This window comes from Seriola dumerili, unplaced genomic scaffold (genome assembly GCF_002260705.1).
Source record: "Seriola dumerili isolate Sdu_G_001 unplaced genomic scaffold, Sdu_1.0 BDQW01000036.1, whole genome shotgun sequence".
NCBI lineage: Eukaryota > Metazoa > Chordata > Actinopteri > Carangiformes > Carangidae > Seriola > Seriola dumerili.
The window spans coordinates 3630007-3648509 of NW_019174291.1; the positions used below are offsets into that span (position 1 = coordinate 3630007).

Consider the following 18503-nt stretch of genomic DNA (forward strand, 5'->3'; position numbering starts at 1 on the left):
GGAAGTGGCAGTCCTCAGGGCAGTTTATATACTGTAGCAACATGGTCCTGCTGTACTGTCAAATATCTACTGGGATGGATGGAAAGGGGGGGGGGGGGCGAGGGGGAGTTGAGGGGCGACTACAAACCAAAATGGCCGTCAATATAAAACTAACAGTCCTTTTTTTCTTTTTTGTTTTTAAATCCACCAATCAGGAGTCGGCAGAGACAGAGAGCAGAGTTAAAAGTAGTTCAACGAGGAGTAAAATAGGGCGGCCGGGGGTGGTGTGGGGTGGGGGGGGTGGGTGGAATGTCTCGATTTTCATTTTTTACATTTTCTGCATTTTCTTTTCTCTCGTAGACAATATAAAATCTCACAGACAAGCAAAGAAAAAATAAAAACATGGATGTACATGTTTGTTTGTATGTATGCATGTATTGGACGGAGGGGGCAGAGAGATGAAGGGATGGATGGATGGATGGATGGGGGACGAAAAAGAGGGCTTGAATTATTGCTTTCTGAGTAATTATTATTTTTTCATTCTCAGTTACATGAAATTGCATCTCTCTCATTCTCTCAATCTCTCTCTCTCTCTCTCTCTCTCTCTCTCTTTCTCACCATGGTGATCTGTTAACACGTGATTACTCCACTTACTCGGGAGGAAGGAGGAGGGATGAAGGGAGAGAGGAGGAGGGGGAGGAAGGAGGAGGAGGAGGAGGAGTTGAGGGAGGTGGGGTAGGGTGCGGGGTGGGGGCGGGGCTCAGAGCTCCTTGCTCAGCGAATCCCGGGCAGTTCTAATCCTCTTTGTGTGGCCTCACACGTTTCCCGCCTTTTTGTCTGGTAAAATGATAACAGAAGAGATTGAAAAAATGTATTAAAAAATAGGTCTTGGAAAAAGGATAATAATAATAAACAGTCATATAAAAGGGGTTATATGTTGTATGTGTGTTTAGTGGTTTAGTACAGATGTTGGTCTCTAATGTTCAGTTAGTTTAAGTTAATTTCTGTGTTAAGGACGTACACAAAGCAAACGATGACAACAACAACAACAACAACAACAGTTTCATGAGAAAACTATCACACAGTGTCGTCACATTATGGCGGATCATCATCACATGATAAACAACAGGAAGATGTACAGTCTGTCTGTCTCTCTGCCTGTCTTACACTTGTATTTGTGCCTTTTTTTTTTTGGTTCGTCTTTGTCCTCTGTGCTCAGACCTCACAGAGTCTCGACTCTAAAACCAAATAAATAACTTAACTGTCCGTTTGTCTGTCTGCATAGAATCTGTCTTTCTTGCCTCTTTGCCCCAGAGAGAGAAGAAAAAAACCGAGAGAGAGAGAGAGAGAGAGAGGGAAGGCTGGTTAATCTGGCTTGTTGGAGGGGCTCCGTGACACTTTGATTTTGCCCACTAATCCTTTGATGGACTCAACTCTATTGATGTCTGCTAAACCAGCTTTGCTCTTCCACAGCAAACAGAGACCTAACTATCTCAGCTACAGCTAGTTACTGCTAGTTACAGTTTGCAGTCAGCTGCCCGTGCAGTGCAGCGGCTGGAGGAGCGAGGAGCGAGGCCAAAACAGGGAGGTGGAGGATCTGCAATGAAGCTTTTGGTGGTTTTAATCCATTTTGTATTAGTGCACTTACTGTATGTTCTGTTCACACAAGCGGTTCCATAAAAACTCTTTCTCTGTGCTTTGGTTTGGGAAAAATCATTTTTTAAAAAACGAATAAGGAGCCGTGCAGCATCTGTTTTTTAGTGGTTGGCGTTTGCACTAGTTGTAAGGTCTGAAAGCTGAGCACACTGTGTGTTTGTGGAAACTAATGCTGTTTCCATGAAGCATTCCATGATAACACATTCATCTTGTAAAATGTTCCTGAGATAATGATCATGTTGGCGTCACTGCAGACTGGGCTCATCCTGCACTGACACGGAAGATGACGAGACAGAAAGACGAGTCGCCCGGTCCAATCAAAAATGAAAATCTGCTAGCATAGCATTAGCAACAATTCACAGTGAACTATTTCAGTGTTGAGTGGAAGACTTCCCTGCTCAGAGAGGAGAATGAAATGTGTAAAAATGGATCAATAAATAATTTCAAACCTAAATGAATGGTGTGAGGGCCTGTTAGCAATACTCTCTGACATTCTGTAGGATTAACAGAGGGCAGACGTTAGAGATGGAGCTAAGTTTGAACACCTGTGTTGAGGCCAAACCCGCCACATTCCCGTTCACTTTTCACTCATGTAACCATGACCTGTAGCATCTCTAACTGTTACGCACAGCCATAGAGCTTGTGTATGAAGCTCTGTGAGGCAGGTGATCTGCTCAGCGCTGTTTTCAGTCTGATCATCCGCGACATGTATGTCAACGTGTTAAAAAAGCAGTGGAGGACGTCCGTTTCACAGTTGCTTCAGCTGTAAGTGAAGCTTTTTGTGCTTTTCTTGTGGTGGCCCTGAGAGCTCAGCGCACTGCAACAACACACGTGCTGCAAATACTCACAACACAACAGAAGTGTTTCGATGGGACACTGAAAAGTGATGAACCCGCTGAGATGCACTTGTTGTTCAATGCTTTGTGACTTTTGAAGTTAATGCATGCGAGTGCGTCCCAGCCGAGTTCATCACTTTTTTGTGTCCCCTGGGAAACACTTCCATTGTGTTGTGAATATTTGCAGCGTGTTTGTGTATTTGGTTGTGTAAATCAGGAAGGTGCCGCACACCCACGGTTTACTGTGTATGCGATAAAGCTGGATTCATTTCATATGAGCATTAAAATAATTACAAGGTTTCAAGTATTGTTTATGCCAACTTCCACTTTCTAATCACAACTGGGAAACTCCCATGGTGTTTAATAATACAGATGATGAGATAAGTCTGTAGTTTAAGGTCAATCCCAAGTTTAATGAATCTAGCGCTATATTATAATCTCATGGCCTTTCAAACCATCACATGCCAAACTTTGCAATCATATGATCGCCTTGAGTTGTCCAATGATGTGAACACTCACATTTTAATGTTTCCATAGCTACCCCGCGTAGTGTCCCATCTTCATCGATCTAAAACAATATCTTAAAAGTTACTCTATCATCTCATTTAGTGATGGACATCTGGTGGTGTGTCTGATGTGCTTGTACTGAATGTTATTATTTTTAAAAAGCAATCACTGGTGCGTCTTCCTGATAACGCAGCGAGCTTGGCTCGGTTTCAGGCCCCAGTTTGCCAAACACTGGGTGTTAAACGGAGTTCAATTTTAGAAAAAGAGTTTGAGCTTCAAAGAGGCTTCCGGTAAATCGCGTGGCAGCAGCAGGAGCCTCTGCGCTCTCTGCAAGCATCTGCTGCGCTGTGCGAGATCAAAGCGAAGCGCTTGCTGGACACTGAGCCTCACATAGCATTTTGAATGGAGGAGGAGGAGGAGGAAGAGGAGGCTGGGACTGATAAATAATGGAGGAGAGAACAGAGCACCTTCTGGTTCACAGGCACTTCATGTCCAGTGTCCAGGAGCTCCAAGCGGCTCCCCGGTGAGGACGTGTGAAACGCTGCGAACGAGAAGTGAAGCGGTGGCTTTAAAGGAGCGATTGCGCTCGGCAGACCACCTCTAGATGCAGAAAGAAAACTTCAAATGTCCGGAGATGTAAAATCCCCACCATCATATTCCCTCATGTGGTTCACAATTGACCACAATTGCATCAAATAAAAGCTAAAATCAACGGTGTTATTGCAGATGCTCCATTTAAAGGACCGCTGGGGGCTGTGACAGGCTGTAACATGTAGCCGCTAATCTGACATTTATATGTTCACACAAGTTCATGAACAGTCAGCGTCCAACCGTAGCTGCCCTGGGAATCTGCGCTCACCACCTGAGTCCTTGTTATTGTTAAATGGTTTTGTTGTTTGGCTGTTCATGAACTTGATATTATAATGAAATTAGATGACAGTCAATAAAAGACAGAGGCTTCTCTCTCTGTCTCTCTCTCTCTCTCTCTTCTATCAGATACTCACAGGTTATTTAGGGGTGAACAAACACTTATGTAACAGCTACACTACATTTTCTTTAAAGGGATTTATGAATAACTGCAATATCTGTCATGCAATCACCCAGGGAAGTTGACATGCCTGTGTATATGTGGTTCTGCATATACAGTGGCTTTACTGTGTAACTTGCATGCGTATACGTGTACTAGCCTGTGCTAATAGGTGTAACTTTAAAATTTGGCACATTTAAGTGTATTTCCATAGACACGTGTTAACCTGTGCATAAACGCGCGCGTGTGTTCTCAGTACCTAACGTCGGCATCATAACATCCATTTAAACCATTGTCGACACACAGCTCCCTCTCTAATTGGTCAGTTGCTGCTGACATCACGTTCTGAACGATGGCCATTGCTGCCTCGCGCAGATCCCGCTTCCTCATCTCCTCCTCCACATCTTCCTCCTCCTCCTCCTCCTCCTCCTCCTCCTTCCCCTCCCTCTCTGCCTGCTCACATGACTCTGCGCCATCATGACAGCCTCCATTTTGTGGAGACTCTGCCTCCTCCCCTCCCTCCCCCTCCTCCTGCTCCTGCCTGGTAATGGCTAATGCTAGCTCAGGTTGTCGACAGCTGGTTTTAGTTTGTTTACTGCTATCGTTTGTTAGTGCTGGTGCTTGATGTTGTTGTCTGTTGTTAGTATCTCCGTCTTTGCTGCTGCTGCTGTTTTGTGGCTCGTCAAAGTCCCGGTCGGCGCGCTCTAACTCACCGCTGTTCACAGCTGCCGTGGCGTTGATGATCTTGGCATTGGCCTCCTCTTTTACTCCCCCTGTCTCCTTGCTCTTCTTCACGGGGCTGCTCCCTGTCGTCTTCTCCTCCTCCTGGTGATTGTGTGTGGCGTTCTCCTCTGCCACGCCATTGGAGCAGCCGTTCTCCCCGTTGGTCACTGGAGCCTCAGCCGGCGTCTTCTCCGCCTCCGTGACTGCCTCACCTCCGCTCTCCTCTGCCGCCGTTTTCTCAGGCTCAGCTACATCTTTGTCGTTGGTCTCCTCGTTCGCTGCGGGGGCTTCATTGTCGGCGCCTCCTTCCTCCGCTGCTTCTCCTCCCTCTCCTCCCTCTGCAGCCTCCTCCTCTTCCTTGGTGCCCTCGCCCAGGTCCACACTGGTGGACTTGCCCTTTCGCAGGATGAAGTTCTTCAGGGAAACTGCACGGCCAAAATGTGAGCGCTTGGCCTTGGCTGACTTGCCATCTTTGCTGTCTTTGCCCTCCTCTGCTGCTCCTTCCTCACCTGGACGGGAGAAGAGAGTTCATGGTTAATGCTTCCATCTCGATAATCAGATTTTCAATGATCACCTCTAGAAAATCTGCACTTCCCCCTGCAGAATGACTGATCATCAGGATTAAATTAATTAATTCATAAGGTGTGTGTGATTTATACTATATACTATATTTAATGCTGGCTTGATTCTTCTTTGACAACTATCTGGGATCACAATCCTTTTAGCTGTGGTTAGGGCCCCACATAGTACCGGTTAAATTTGACAGCTTCTGGTGAAGACGGTTATACAGAATACCTTAAATTTTCTACTTAAGTATGGCACTTAAGGTTTAATTTCTCTTTAGTTGAGGGAGTTACTTATGGGTGTTGCACAGAACCTTTTAAAAGGTTTCCTTAGTTAAGGAAAAATATTTTACAGTGGTAAAATTCTACTGTTCTACTGGAGACCGTTGATTTGCTGCCATTAGCACTTCTTGTTGTTTTGATGGAAACTTTGCCACGGTGTTCAGCAGATGGTCTGTGGAAATGAAATACCTCGACTACACCTGACCAGAAAGATCATCTGGCATAAAACCGTGGAGCAATCATTAAGCTGCAGAGAGATGAGGGATCCACCTCTGGACTGTTGGACCAACATAAACTGACTGCTGGTCAAACATGTAATGTAAAATCAACTCATCATTAAGGGTTTCTCCCGGTCTAAGCACACTCTTCTTGGGATGCGTTCATTTTCTTAATTTATGACTATGAACTCAGCCATGTTCAGATTCAGTTGGAGGTAGCCTACCTTTAATTTTTTCCTTACTTTGTTCACTCAGAACTTTTGTGCAATGATTTTACTAACTTTAATTGATTCCTGAAGTCTAAGACTAAGATAAGGAGAAAACCTTAAATACTTAAGTCGACATTTTAACCATGGGATGTGGTTTCTTGCTGGTAGCAGGTGGTGGTGATCGTCGCTCGACAAGAGCTTCAGCCTTTATTACATTTACAAGACGAGGTTATAATAGGTCCTCTGAGCACCTATGTCTTCAGGGCAGACTGGAGGCTACAGTGAGCCGCTATCAGAGAGTGATGAGACCGGTTGGGGCTAGCTGGTTAGCATGCTACCTTCAGTAGAAGAAAAGACGTGATAGAGACAAGAGTTAACATTGGTGTTGCTTTCCACCTGTGGAGACAGCTGTTGGTGAGTAAAGGACTGAAGTTTGATACTGAACTCAATGTTTCTTCCAGACTGGTGAGTAAACAGCTGCTAATGCTAACATTAGCTATGTAGCAATAGCAAACTTACAAATAGCTCATTGGAGGAAACCTTAAGCAGGAGACTTATGGTTGTTTTGTGCAACTGTTTTTATTTTATGGAAATCTTAACTCAGACTTTCAGTTAAAATTAGAAAACATACTATTTGCAATGCAACAACTAAGCCTATGTATTTTTATCTGCTTTGAAGCGACTCTGGGGCAGAGTCAGTATCTCACTTATGTTTTCTCTTCACATTCTTTTAAAAGAAGATGCATTTAAACTGAGTTTAAAGTAGCCTCCTCTGTTTAAGAGAATCTAGGTATCCTCCATTGAAAACCAGTAGCAGTGAGCCTTAGACACACTCTTGTTTCGCCCAGGGTTCTGTGTTTCTGTACCATTTTCTTCATGCAGCCAGGAGCAGAAACCTAAATTTAGTCTTTACTGTTGACTGAAGCTACAGTGTGATTTGAATTTCACATCAGACGTTGAATATTTCATTTGGGAGAATGTTCAATTACATTACCTCCTCCAGAGTTAGCAAGCCACTGACTTCTGTCTGCGCTCCCTGGACAGGGAGCAAACACGCTATCAGCCTCTAAGCCTGAATGTTATAATGGTGTCCATGTGGAACCACTATGATACTGAACAACAAGCTTTCTTTGTTACATAAATGGATGTCTGATGATTTCAAACTGCCTAACTGCTTCTTAAAACAAACACTGCTACCATGAGATAAAATTGTCTATCTATCCATCCATCCATCCATCTAAAGGGCCAAAGGATAAATCAGGGTGATGTGGGCTGATTAATCCTCCAGGAAAGAAGGAAAAGCATAACTCTGCCACACAAATTTGTCATTTTTTGCACCTCTCACTTTTTGCAACATACGGACTTCTAACAGTTATTTAAAGGAAGCCATCTGAGAAATGTAAAGAGGATTTGGTGGAAATATTAAAAACGTCGAGATGACAAATGGCACCAACCAAACACTGATTCAGGGTCACAAGCCAAACTGGCTGGGTATCACAGCACAGCTGTAGAGGATGGGATGAAATACAATAATAAAAATAATAATAATAATATTAACACAATAATAAAATACTATACTGGAATATAACCCCTATACCTACCTTAATCTCCCCATTTAAATCAACAATCAAATTTACCTCAATGGTACAAATGAAAGGTGTGAGATGTGACAAGGACCTGGATTTGAATCTCATCATTATAACTTAGACATTATAGCTTTGTGGTTTATTTGTTTGACTTTTTGAGTCCTCTCACCTGAGGTGGCAGCTGCAGCGGCGTCCTCCTCCCCGCTGGGGGCGCACTCTGTGTTGGCCCGTTTGGACTTGGGGATAACACGCTTCTTGAAAGAGGTCCAGATCTCGTTGGCATGTTGCGTCACCGTCCCACCTCCTGCTGTCGCCGCCTTCTCCTCCTCACCTCCCTCCGCCTTCTCCTTCTCCTCATCTCCCTCTGCCTTCTCCTTCTCCTCGCCTCCCTCTGCCTTGGCCTCCTCTCCCCCCTCCTCTCCTCCTGCTGCCGCCTCCTCTGGCTTGGCGTTGTCAGCAGACTCTTTGTCGGAGCTCTTGGCCTTGCCGCTGATACCGACCATGGACGGGTCCCTCTTCAGGCCCTGGAAGGTCCAGGAACGTTTCAGCTTCCACCTCTTCTGCCCCGACTCCTTGGAGTCCAGCGTGGAGGAGTCTCCACCGCCTCCTTCTCCGTCCACTCCGTCCTCCTTCCCATCCTCTCCTCCTCCCCCGCTCTTCTTGTGCGCCTTCTGAGCCATGAGCTTCTTGAAGGAGTGCCAGCGCTTCATGTGCTTGGTGGTTGCCGAGGAGGATGAAGCTTTCTGCTCTCCCTCTGCACCTCCCTCCGCTTCTCCTGCTGCTCCCACCTCCTCTATGGTGGAGTCTGCGGTGGTGTTAAGTGCTTCGGGATCTTCCAGCCGGTCCAGAGACCTGGACCGAACTTTGATTTGTTTCTGGGGCTCTGCAGCAGTGCCGTCCTTCTTCTCAGTGCTGCGATGGGAGAAGATCCTCGCCACGGGTTTCCTGATCAGATCTCTAACCGTGGATTTAGCCTCCGCCGGTTTGCCCTTCTCTGCTTTCTTCTCCTCTTCCTTCTCTCCATTTTCTGGAGCTTTCTCTATCGCAGCCTCTCCTTCTGCACCTCCCTCTGCTCCTCCCTCAGTTGCTGCGGCCTCCTCTCCTTTCTCTCCCTCTTTCTCCCCACCCTCAGTTGCGTTCTCCTCTCCTCCTGCACCTGTGCTCTGCTCTTTCTTCTTCCGTCCTCCCATCACCTTCCCCAGGCCGCTCTTGTTGAGGAACGAGTCCAGGAATGAGGTCTTGGGTTCAGTAGAAGAGGCATTTTCTGAGCTCTGAGGAGGTGCTACCTCCCCACTTGCTGCTTCTCCTCCCTCTTCAGTGTCTGCAGCCGCCGCCGCTGGCGGCGCAGTGTCATTATTCACAGTCTCTTTGTTATCGACCACCTCACTGTTGACAGCAGTGCCATCTTTATCGACAACCTCACTGTTGACAGTCTCTGAATTTGCGTTGGCATTTTTAGCTGGTTGCTCCGCCTCTGTCGGCTTGCTCTCAGGGGTTTTCCCGTCTTCCTGGACTACTGGTGCAGCGTTGGCCTCCGTCGCCGCCATTTCAGAAAGGAAAACAAACAATAACAACAAAAAGTGTGTTCCTTCCTTCCTGGACCTTCTGCCCTCCTCTTCCTCTCTCTCTCTGGTGTTTCGTTCCTCCCGCTGTGGTGGCGCTCTCAGGTCATGGAGAGCAGGGTGGAGAACAGTGGCAAGGAGAAAAGATACTCAGCATCCTACTAGTCCTCAAAACTCCTGTAGAGGGAGACAGGGGGTGGGGGTGGGGTGGCAGGGGTGAGGAAAGAGGGATTAGAAAATGGGCAGAGGGAGAGAGAGAGAGGAAGAGGCACAGATGGTTGATAGTTTGAATCAACACCATAGACACTCAATTAGTCTGGTCTAGACTGTGCAGTGAATGGGGAATGAAGAGTAACATAATAGAGAATCTCAGTGGGAAATGCAATGCAATTATGATGTTTCCTAATCAGTCACACTTCCAAAATTCATTTGTGATCTGATGTGGGACACACACTCCTCCTTTTTCTTTTTAATTGAAATGGCAGAATGGAGGTTTTGGGGATGCAAACCTTGCAGCAGACGGCAGCAGTGAGACGGCCTTGGATCCTTAAAGCTGTTTATACTGTCAGGAGTTGGCTGCTTCACTTTCATCAGCTGCAGCATTAATTTCAACAGCCCTGAGCTGATAGTTGTCCACGTATTTAAAATCATTTTTTGTTTGACAGTCTCATCCAGCTCAAACATGTTATTTAAGCAACTTGGTCATCAATGTGCAAACTTGAGGATGTAGTTAAACTGTAAACAATTGACATCTCCTCCTCTCCGTATTTTAGTACAGCTGAATTCACAATAAAACTGATCACATTTACCGGCCAATGAGGAAACTCCAACACTTGGCCAGCTAACCAAAGGTGTAACTTGATCACTTAACTATATCACTCAGGCAGTCAGTCACAAACACTGGTGTATATAGATCTGGCCTCACCATTAATAGTACTGAAGCATCTTAGTGTTGTCCCAAATGAGGATCTAGTTCTGAAAACAGTGAATCCTACATTTCCCATAAGGCATACATTTGTAAGCTTTCTGTTAAAAATATGTAGTCTCCAAGCCCACCCTGATGATATCACTGTGACATCAACAGGGTTATTTTTTTCAGAATTGAAAGATCATCTAGACCTACAGAGGACATTACACAATTGTTTTGAAAGGCTGAATAGTATCCTACTCTTTTACCCCTCTCCACCATTAACCTCGCGTTAGTTCTGGGCTGCTGCTTGTGCCAGTTTTGAAATTGGTTTTATTTGTGAAGCTTCTAAGAACTGGCTTGCTTTTCCTTAGTGGCATCATCTGTATACATCACTGTATTCATCCGTATACATCTCTGCTTACCCAGCAACACTAGCTCCAAGCACAACAACAACAATGGCAGACTACATTGTCTCAAGTGTTTTGCTTTGATTTTATGTCCATACTGAAAAGCTCTGGTTTTCTTCTTTGGATTGGGGAGACTCGATGCTACATTAGCTCTGGTTTTTCAAACACAGTGGTCACAAAGTTTGAGCCCCTGACGTCATGGTTCTTGGTTCTAGACTACCAAAGACAAAGAGAAGTTTTCCTTGCTGAGAACGGGTTCTTTAGCTGTTGAAAATATGAAGAACTGATGACAGCACTGATGGGTTTGAAGCGTGTTTGTGAGTTTATGCATTTTCTACACTCATCCACTAAATGCTCTTGTTGCTCTTGTGGTTCAGGTTACCCAAACAGGAGCAAATAATGCATTTGTTGGGGACTATTTTCATCAGCGGATTCACATTTGGTGCTTTAGTGAGTATTTTGGCAGCAGGATGGTGTGTGTGGGATTGAGTCAGAATAAACTACAGTGTGTTTGTTCATGGTGCTGAGGGAACATGCCAACCAGTGCAACAGTGAGGCTCATTGATGAGTTTGAATAGTTTGTGGAAACAGTGGAGCTTAATGGCTCATGAGGAATTAGATATATCAGACTTTGATACACACGCAGTACATGTTAGTAGGAACAGCTTGTTGGTGTGGGTCTGCACATGGACTTTGTTGTCCTTTAAACACTCCTTGGTTGTAACACCTGTAGAGAATTTAATGAATGAATCAGCAGATCAATGAATCACACACTATGAGTCACACACCCATGCGGAGTAGCCGACTTTCAACAGTGAGAAACTGTGGAGCGTCCAGACGTTTAGTGAACACAGTCACACTCTCTCAGAGGAGAAGGTGAGAGAGTGAGTCAGACTGAAGGAGGCAGAGAGATGCAGACAGAGAGGCACTCAGGTGGAGAGACAGCCGCACACAGGGGCGAGCGAGGGAGGAAAGCACATTCAGATAGACAGAGAGAGAGCGAGGTGTAAACACATACATCACATGCTCCAGATAATCTCACTGTGTTGTTGCCACAACTGACTGACCGACTGGATGACTTGCTGGTTGACTGGCTGCCATATTGGCTCGCTGGCTATACTGGCTGCTTCGCTGCCTGGGAGACGGGATGGCTGACTGACTTACTGACTGATTGGATGACTTACTCCTATTATCTCTCGAAGTTAGGTGACTGACTGATTTACTGATTGTTCCACTGACAGACTGGCTGGCTGGTTAGTATACTCAGTGACTGTGTTAACAGCACAGCCATGTTAAGGCAGACAACAGCCTGGAAAAATGTGTGTGGAAAAATGTAAACTGCTAATTTATTCATTTATTTACTCATTTATATAGGTATTTATTTATTGACTCACTTATGCAATTTATATTTAAATGTATATATTTATCTATCTACATTTATTACCTAATTTAATTATTTCAGGATTCATTTCATAGCTGTATTTATTCATTTATGTATTTAATATTGCTTTAGATGGCATTCCACTGTGGTAAAACAAACAAAATAAATGCAGGATTGTCCATTTGCTGCAAAGCAATAAAACATCACTCTGTGTCAGATTCACTGCAATGAGCACGCACCTCATTTTTTGGCACTGCTGTTGTTGAATAGGAAAATGTTTTATGAACTTTATGGCAAACAAACTGTGACATGTGATCAGTCTGACTTGCAAATATCAGTCCTGCAGGTGAGAACGACCTGGCGAGCTCTTTGACTCTCCTGCAGCATGAGTGACCGTTGACCTAAAGCGCCGGTTAACGCTGTCACTGACAGGTTTACTGAGTGGTGATGTTGCTGCCAGGCTGCTGACCACATGGAGCTTTCTCCCGCCTGAGTGTTGCACTGACTCTTGTTTACTACTCTGAGCTTTAAATCACTGGTAGCCTGTTAGCTCTGACGCACTCAGCTCATTTACTCTGCCTTCTAGTAGCCTAAAGATAGAAACACACACACAGACAGCTACACGCTTTTATTTATCAGGCACTATTAGAATCAAAGTGTTATTCAGTAGGTTGAAAATGGACATGAGTTAGTCTCAGTGACGACGAAGCGAACACGTGTGTTTGGCCTCCTGCAGTTGTTCGCACTTTGTTTTCCTGCTGTAATAGAATGATTTCTCTTCCAGGGTCCACTACATCAGTGGCTTCTTTAACATATGTTGGACTCTTTGGGTCCACATATACATATAATGAGTTTGTGTTTGCAGTCACAACAGATGATCAACAGCGTTCATTGGTGCAGCGACAGGCTTGCTCAGACCGCTTGGAAACTCACTCTAGCAGCTGAATTTGAACAGAGATTACAAAGCTCTGGATCTAACATTCTGCTTATTAATAATTCAGCCACTGATGTTCATCAACATACTTCACATAGAACAGTAGAGTCTGCTCTCTAATGTTCTGCTCTGGTTTATTTGATTACAACATTCTCTACTCTCATCTTTTTTTTGCTGTTATTTGTTTGAAATGATCTGAAATTGTCAGTGATAAAAATGCAGTCATTAGTCTCCTTACTCCTCAGCTGTAATCTTTTCAAAGTCTGACTCGGTTTTAACTCAGCTGAAGTGTTTGCTGTCATTACATCGAGTAATGAAATGTGCAAAGATGGGACTTCTTAACCGTGCAAGGCCCCCTCTCGACCTGATGAATTGTGGATGTGGACAGCCCAAAATCAATCGTGGCACCAATATGCTCCAGGTGCAGGTGATCTAGCATCATCTGAAAGCCCCTCCCCTTGCACCTGTCCAATGTTCACCTTATGACTTTATCAAATAATGGGGCTTTTAGACAGGATGCGATTTGCGCTGTGCTTGGCTGACTTTCTGAAACAGCAACAAAGATACACAGATGTATCATTCCAGTGCTGAGAAACAACTGTTAGCACTAGTCCCGCTAATAACTGGAAGAAGGGCAGCGGCATAGAAGAGGCTATGGGCATCCTCAGGTACTACAGAGAGCAGCCAGAGGAAGGAGCTCCGTTTCACAGCTACTTGGTTTCAGGTCGACTCTCTGTTCCAGTACAGATCTATAGAGTGGAGAAAACCGAACGCTTGGATTCAGCCAAAGGTTTCAGGGAGTGGACAGGTGGCACAAGAAACAATGGGGCTGATGGGAAATGCAGTCTGAGAAAACGTAGCTCAGATAATACAGCTGTAACTGATCATCCCAGCCATTGATTCGGTGGTTTACAGTCATTAATCCAGGATTTAAGGATTAATCTAACAGTGATTCACCGAAGAATAAAAGTCCTCAACACACTGGCTTTAAGCAGATGTTATAATATTAATAAATGTGGGTGTGGAGCAGATTCTCATGTTGCCACACGAGACAGAGCTCCACTGTGGCCGCCTTTGTTTCAGTTTCTCTTTATTTTGGCTTGATTTTTTTTTTTCTTGGCGGCTGATTACGCTGCTGCTGCAGCAGAGGAGCATTAGTGTGTTGGATGGTGGATGTGAGGCTGAAGCCCTGAGGTGTTGGAACAGCATCAGACAGAGGGGAACGACAAAATGGTGGGAGGGGTGGGAGGAAGAAGAAGAAGAAGGTGTTGAGGATGGACGGAAGAGGAGGAGTGGTGCAGACATGAGCTGATTGCGAATCGTCTCTCTGTCTCTGCCTTTCGCTCTCCAGCTCTGTCTGTCTGTGACACTGTCTGGTTTTTCCTCTCGTCCGTCTCCTTCCTTTTCATCGCTTTTCTTCTTTCTTTTTATCTGTCTTCTTCTTCCTCTCTTCTGTTTCTCTCTGTCTGCCTCCTTTACCTCTGTCTGTCTTGTTTTACCTCCCTTGTCTGCCTCTTTTACTGTTCTTTATTCCTCTCAGTCTTTCTTTCTTTTCTGGTCTGTCTGTCTTTGTTGTTTCTCTTTCATGATGTTGTTCATGCCCCTCTCTCTCTCTCCCTTTCATTTTAATTCTTTCATTCACCTTCCTCCCATCTGTGTCGCATTCATTCTGACTTATTTTTTTTGTTTTCGCTCTCTATTGCTCATCTCTCTTTCTCTCTTTCATGATCTTTCTCTGTCTGTCTCTTCGTCTTATTGTATCTCTCTGTTTGTCCTGTCTGTCTGTCTTCAGTCCTGAACTCATCTCTTTTCAATCATTAGAACAGAGAGCAGTCATTCCCTTCAGCTCGCTCTCAAGTCACATTTTGAAAAGGAGAAGAACAAACGAGGTCACACCGTGTCACTAATGTAAAACAGGTGAACAGATGCCAGAAGCTCCTCCCCAGATCTAACCTGTTGAAGAAGCTGCTCTTCTGAAAAAGTAAGTCTTTAGAGATGGCTCTCCAACAGTCTGAATCACTGTGGCCTCAGTCACATTTACGCTGGCACAAACTAGATTTTCTCTCCCCTTCAAAACTTCTTCTATTCCTTTTTTGTCAACACTCTGGTTATAAAATAAAAAAAAAACGGTGCTGCTGCAGTGATGTTGGGATCCTAACACAGATGGAGCAGTGAGGCTTGTGGTTTTTACAAAGTGTACATCAACCAGGTATCACCCTAAAAATCAAATACCTTCCTAACTCATACTTGGACGGCTGCTTGTTTATGTGCTGCTTGGACAGAAAAACAGAAATACATTTTTAAAATCTTTAAAATCAAGCATTTGGTTGTTGATAGCCGCATTCATCTGCGCAGCAGCAGCAAAGGATGAATCCACAAAAACGATCTCGGTCCAGACGACCGTACCAGAGATAATCTCTCCGTCCATACAATCACACCTCAAAACACATATCACATGACCATTCAGGTACACTGGGAATGCAGGAAGCGGACTACTGACTCTGCACCGAGGAACAGCGAAGGCAGTTGCAGTGTTCAAATGTAGAATTTAGTTTTTTGTGAAGGTGAAGTAAAGGCAACATGTGTGATGCTGCTCTCATGTGTCTAATCCCTGAGCTCTATAAACCCACCTCCCACCCTGTCCATGTTCCTATCATCTCCTGTGCCCTTCCAAAATGTAACAGCTCACACAGTGAAAGAGCATCTGTGTTCCCTCCAAACAGACACAACCATTTAGTGGTATATAAGCATCATTTCTGGGAACAATATTTTATTTTAGCATGCAGGTGGCACACGCTGTAAACCTGGAAAACACAAAGAAAACAGCAGCTACAAGTAAGAACAAGATCAGCTTCCATTTTGCAACTGTACTGAAAGCCACTGGTGCTGCTTTGCTTTAGTTGGTGCAGGTTTACATGTGTAAAGAGAGAAACTTTAACTGAATCTGTGGCTCAATGAGCTACGAGCCAGAGCTCCACATCTGAACCGCAGGATCAGAGGAAATGTCTTGAATATTTCACTGCATTGGACAGATGATAATGTCTCGTCAATCACCGTCTTCACAGATTTACTCTGTTTACTTCAGAAAGTTTGAAAGTTTTGGAGGCAAACAGCTTCCGCTGCAGAAAACTTTGTCATTATGTGAGAGGCTCCGGTGCCTCCTGGGTGCATTTCTAGCTGCATGTGTTTTCACAATGTGATGACAATCTAATCCCCCCGGATGCCTGTTAATGCAGCTATAATGGGGGTCAATGGGGAAGTGGCAGAGTGGCCAATCACTGTTTCCCACTTCACACTGCGATAATAGCCTTCCTCTTCACACCTTCCTGCTATCAACGTGGACTCAAAATCCTCAGCCACTGCATTCACACACAAACGCACAACTCATGCTCCCTCACTTTAACCCTTTGTGGTGCAGATGTGCCAGTGTTCCAAGGCTGAATAAGAAATGTGGGAGAGGCAGCGTCTTGTGGAGGTGTGGGTGACACAGTATGGGCAGTTTGAAGGGTTAGAGAGCACAATGTGTTTGTTTTTTTTCTGCATTAAGATCTTATCGGTCAGAACTGTTAAAGTTTCATGCTGCTATGACAGAAAGCAGGAGGGCATTACTTTTCTCTCTTACTTATTTAACGGTCAACTGTTTATTATTCCTCAGATTACTAATTGATGCTCTTCATATATCATCTGCATTCCAAATCCTTCAATTACCTGATGTCTTTCCTCAAGTTAAGACTGTCTACATTTGAAGAACTTGTGACTTGTGACCTCCATTTGCTTTACTGCCCCCCCCCCAGAGAACTTTGCCAAGGAATGGCCCATATATCACATGATATTGCACGAAAATGATCCGTATCAAAACAAACTGCTGCTCCAAACTGTCAGTCTCCCAGTTTGTCAGCGTGACGGTGACACTCAGCACCTCGACACTGACAGGTGCTGACACACTTCCTGCTTCCTGCTTCTCTAAAATACACATTTGCAAATTTTAAAACAAAAAAAATACAAAGGAGCAGAGAGTATTATCAATCAACTGATAAGCTTTCATTCAATTTCATTTAATTGTTGAGCACAAATATATATTTCAAGTTGACTTATAAATCATTCCAAACTATATTTGAAGAGGGCACTGGCTGATCTGAGCCTTCTTGTTCTTACAGAAGAGTTTACATGCTGCGGCCACAGTGACACAGAAGAAGCCTTAATGTATGGAAATACCACTGAAGGTGGCATTTCAGGTGATATATAGCGTCATGCTTTTGAAATATTGAGCCCTGAACACCAAGTGTCTGCAGCATTTTGTATTAAAGAACATCAGTCATGTTAAATGAAGGCAGGCCTGGAGGAGAACTGTTCCGGTCCAAGTCAGAGCGTTCACACTTTAACATTTCAGTCACGAAGCCGATGGATTTGCAGCGATAAAGAAACCGCCGTCTCGCTCCGGGACAGGACACGCGGGACACAGTTGCTGCTGCTGCTGTGGGAATTGAACCTGTGACCTCATGGACGGAGGCTCTACGCGGAGCGCAGACCGTGTCTGGACTGAGACGAGAGCGAGTCCCATTCATTCGTACGGTGTATAAACGGAGCGGCTTCTAATCAGGTGTTTCACAGCAGCCAGACGGTGATCCTGTGACCAGAGGAACGACGACACCAGAGACTCGATCTGAGTCTGCTTCCCAGGACCAACAGCGCTTTAATTAGCATGATGCACTAAATCTGACCAAATCCGAGTCTAATTAAGACACATCGGGGGAAGCTGAATTTGCTTTGCAGAAAATCGATGTGACAAAATCATTTTTAAACACAAAATGCATTTAAATTCAATTAAAATCTCAGTTAGTAATGTTTGTCATCAAGTCCTACACATATATCGGCATCATCCCCTTAGAATGAAAAGGTTCCATCTGACCATTTTGTCAAATTTCTGTGACAACCTATAAACATCATGTGAGGTGTTTTTTTTTCAAGTTTAATGCATTTCTGGACTTCTTATTGAGGTAAAAAAAAAAAGTTCTATCTCACAAATTGAACTCTTACTGGGTTTTATAAGGTTGTACATCTGGGCAAATCAGCACTTAGAACGCACATAAGGCGACCAATCAGGTTGTACTTCTCTGTCGTATGACCTCACTGTGGCACAAAAAGGAGAAAACTGAGTGGAGATGAGAAAATGTCCTGTAGCACGAGGTTTATAAGAATGAGGAGGGCAGCAGTGCAAGTGCAGTCTTTTTTCAGTTGTTTTACAGTTTATTTTCACTGTTAGCACACTAGCGTGCTAGCCACCTAATGCTTTAAAGGTAATTAGTCTACATTTTAATTGATGGGGTCTTAATTGCACAATAAAGCTTTATTTCAGTCATGCATCCATCTTTTTCCTCCCAAAAAGGAGAAAGATCACCAGAGTCAACATTCCTGGAATGGAAGAAAACCTAATCCTGCCTTTACACTGACCTGCTACATTTACTTCTGTCTAACCTAAAGGAAACTTAAACTGATGGGTCCTATATCTAACTGGCCTCTGCACGGGACAAATATTTAGCACTGACCTTTATGCTTAACCTGCAATGCATTTTGTGAATAAAAAGATGATTCATCATAAAACAAGAAATAAAAGCCATAAAAATGTCATCGAACACATTCAATTGAACTTTCTACTTTTAGACAATCTGTTACATCGCTACTGTCATGTATTAAAACAAATTATGAGTAAACTGTTTGAATAT

At 44.2% G+C, this 18503-nt stretch overlaps 1 protein-coding gene across 1 annotated transcript in view; it reads right to left on the reverse strand.

The window, feature by feature from the left end:
* Positions 1-525: 525 nt before the first annotated feature.
* LOC111216794 (apolipoprotein B receptor-like) overlaps positions 526-18503 on the reverse strand; it is a 35526-nt gene continuing 17548 nt past the window's right edge. Inside the window, exons 2-4 of the mRNA XM_022738409.1 lie at positions 7756-9325; positions 4719-5237; positions 526-816 (exon numbers count right to left, since the gene is read on the reverse strand). Of these exons, the coding sequence (XP_022594130.1) occupies positions 794-816; positions 4719-5237; positions 7756-9133 (1920 nt within the window). The 5' untranslated portion in view covers positions 9134-9325 and the 3' untranslated portion in view covers positions 526-793. The remainder of the gene's footprint in view (positions 817-4718; positions 5238-7755; positions 9326-18503) is intronic.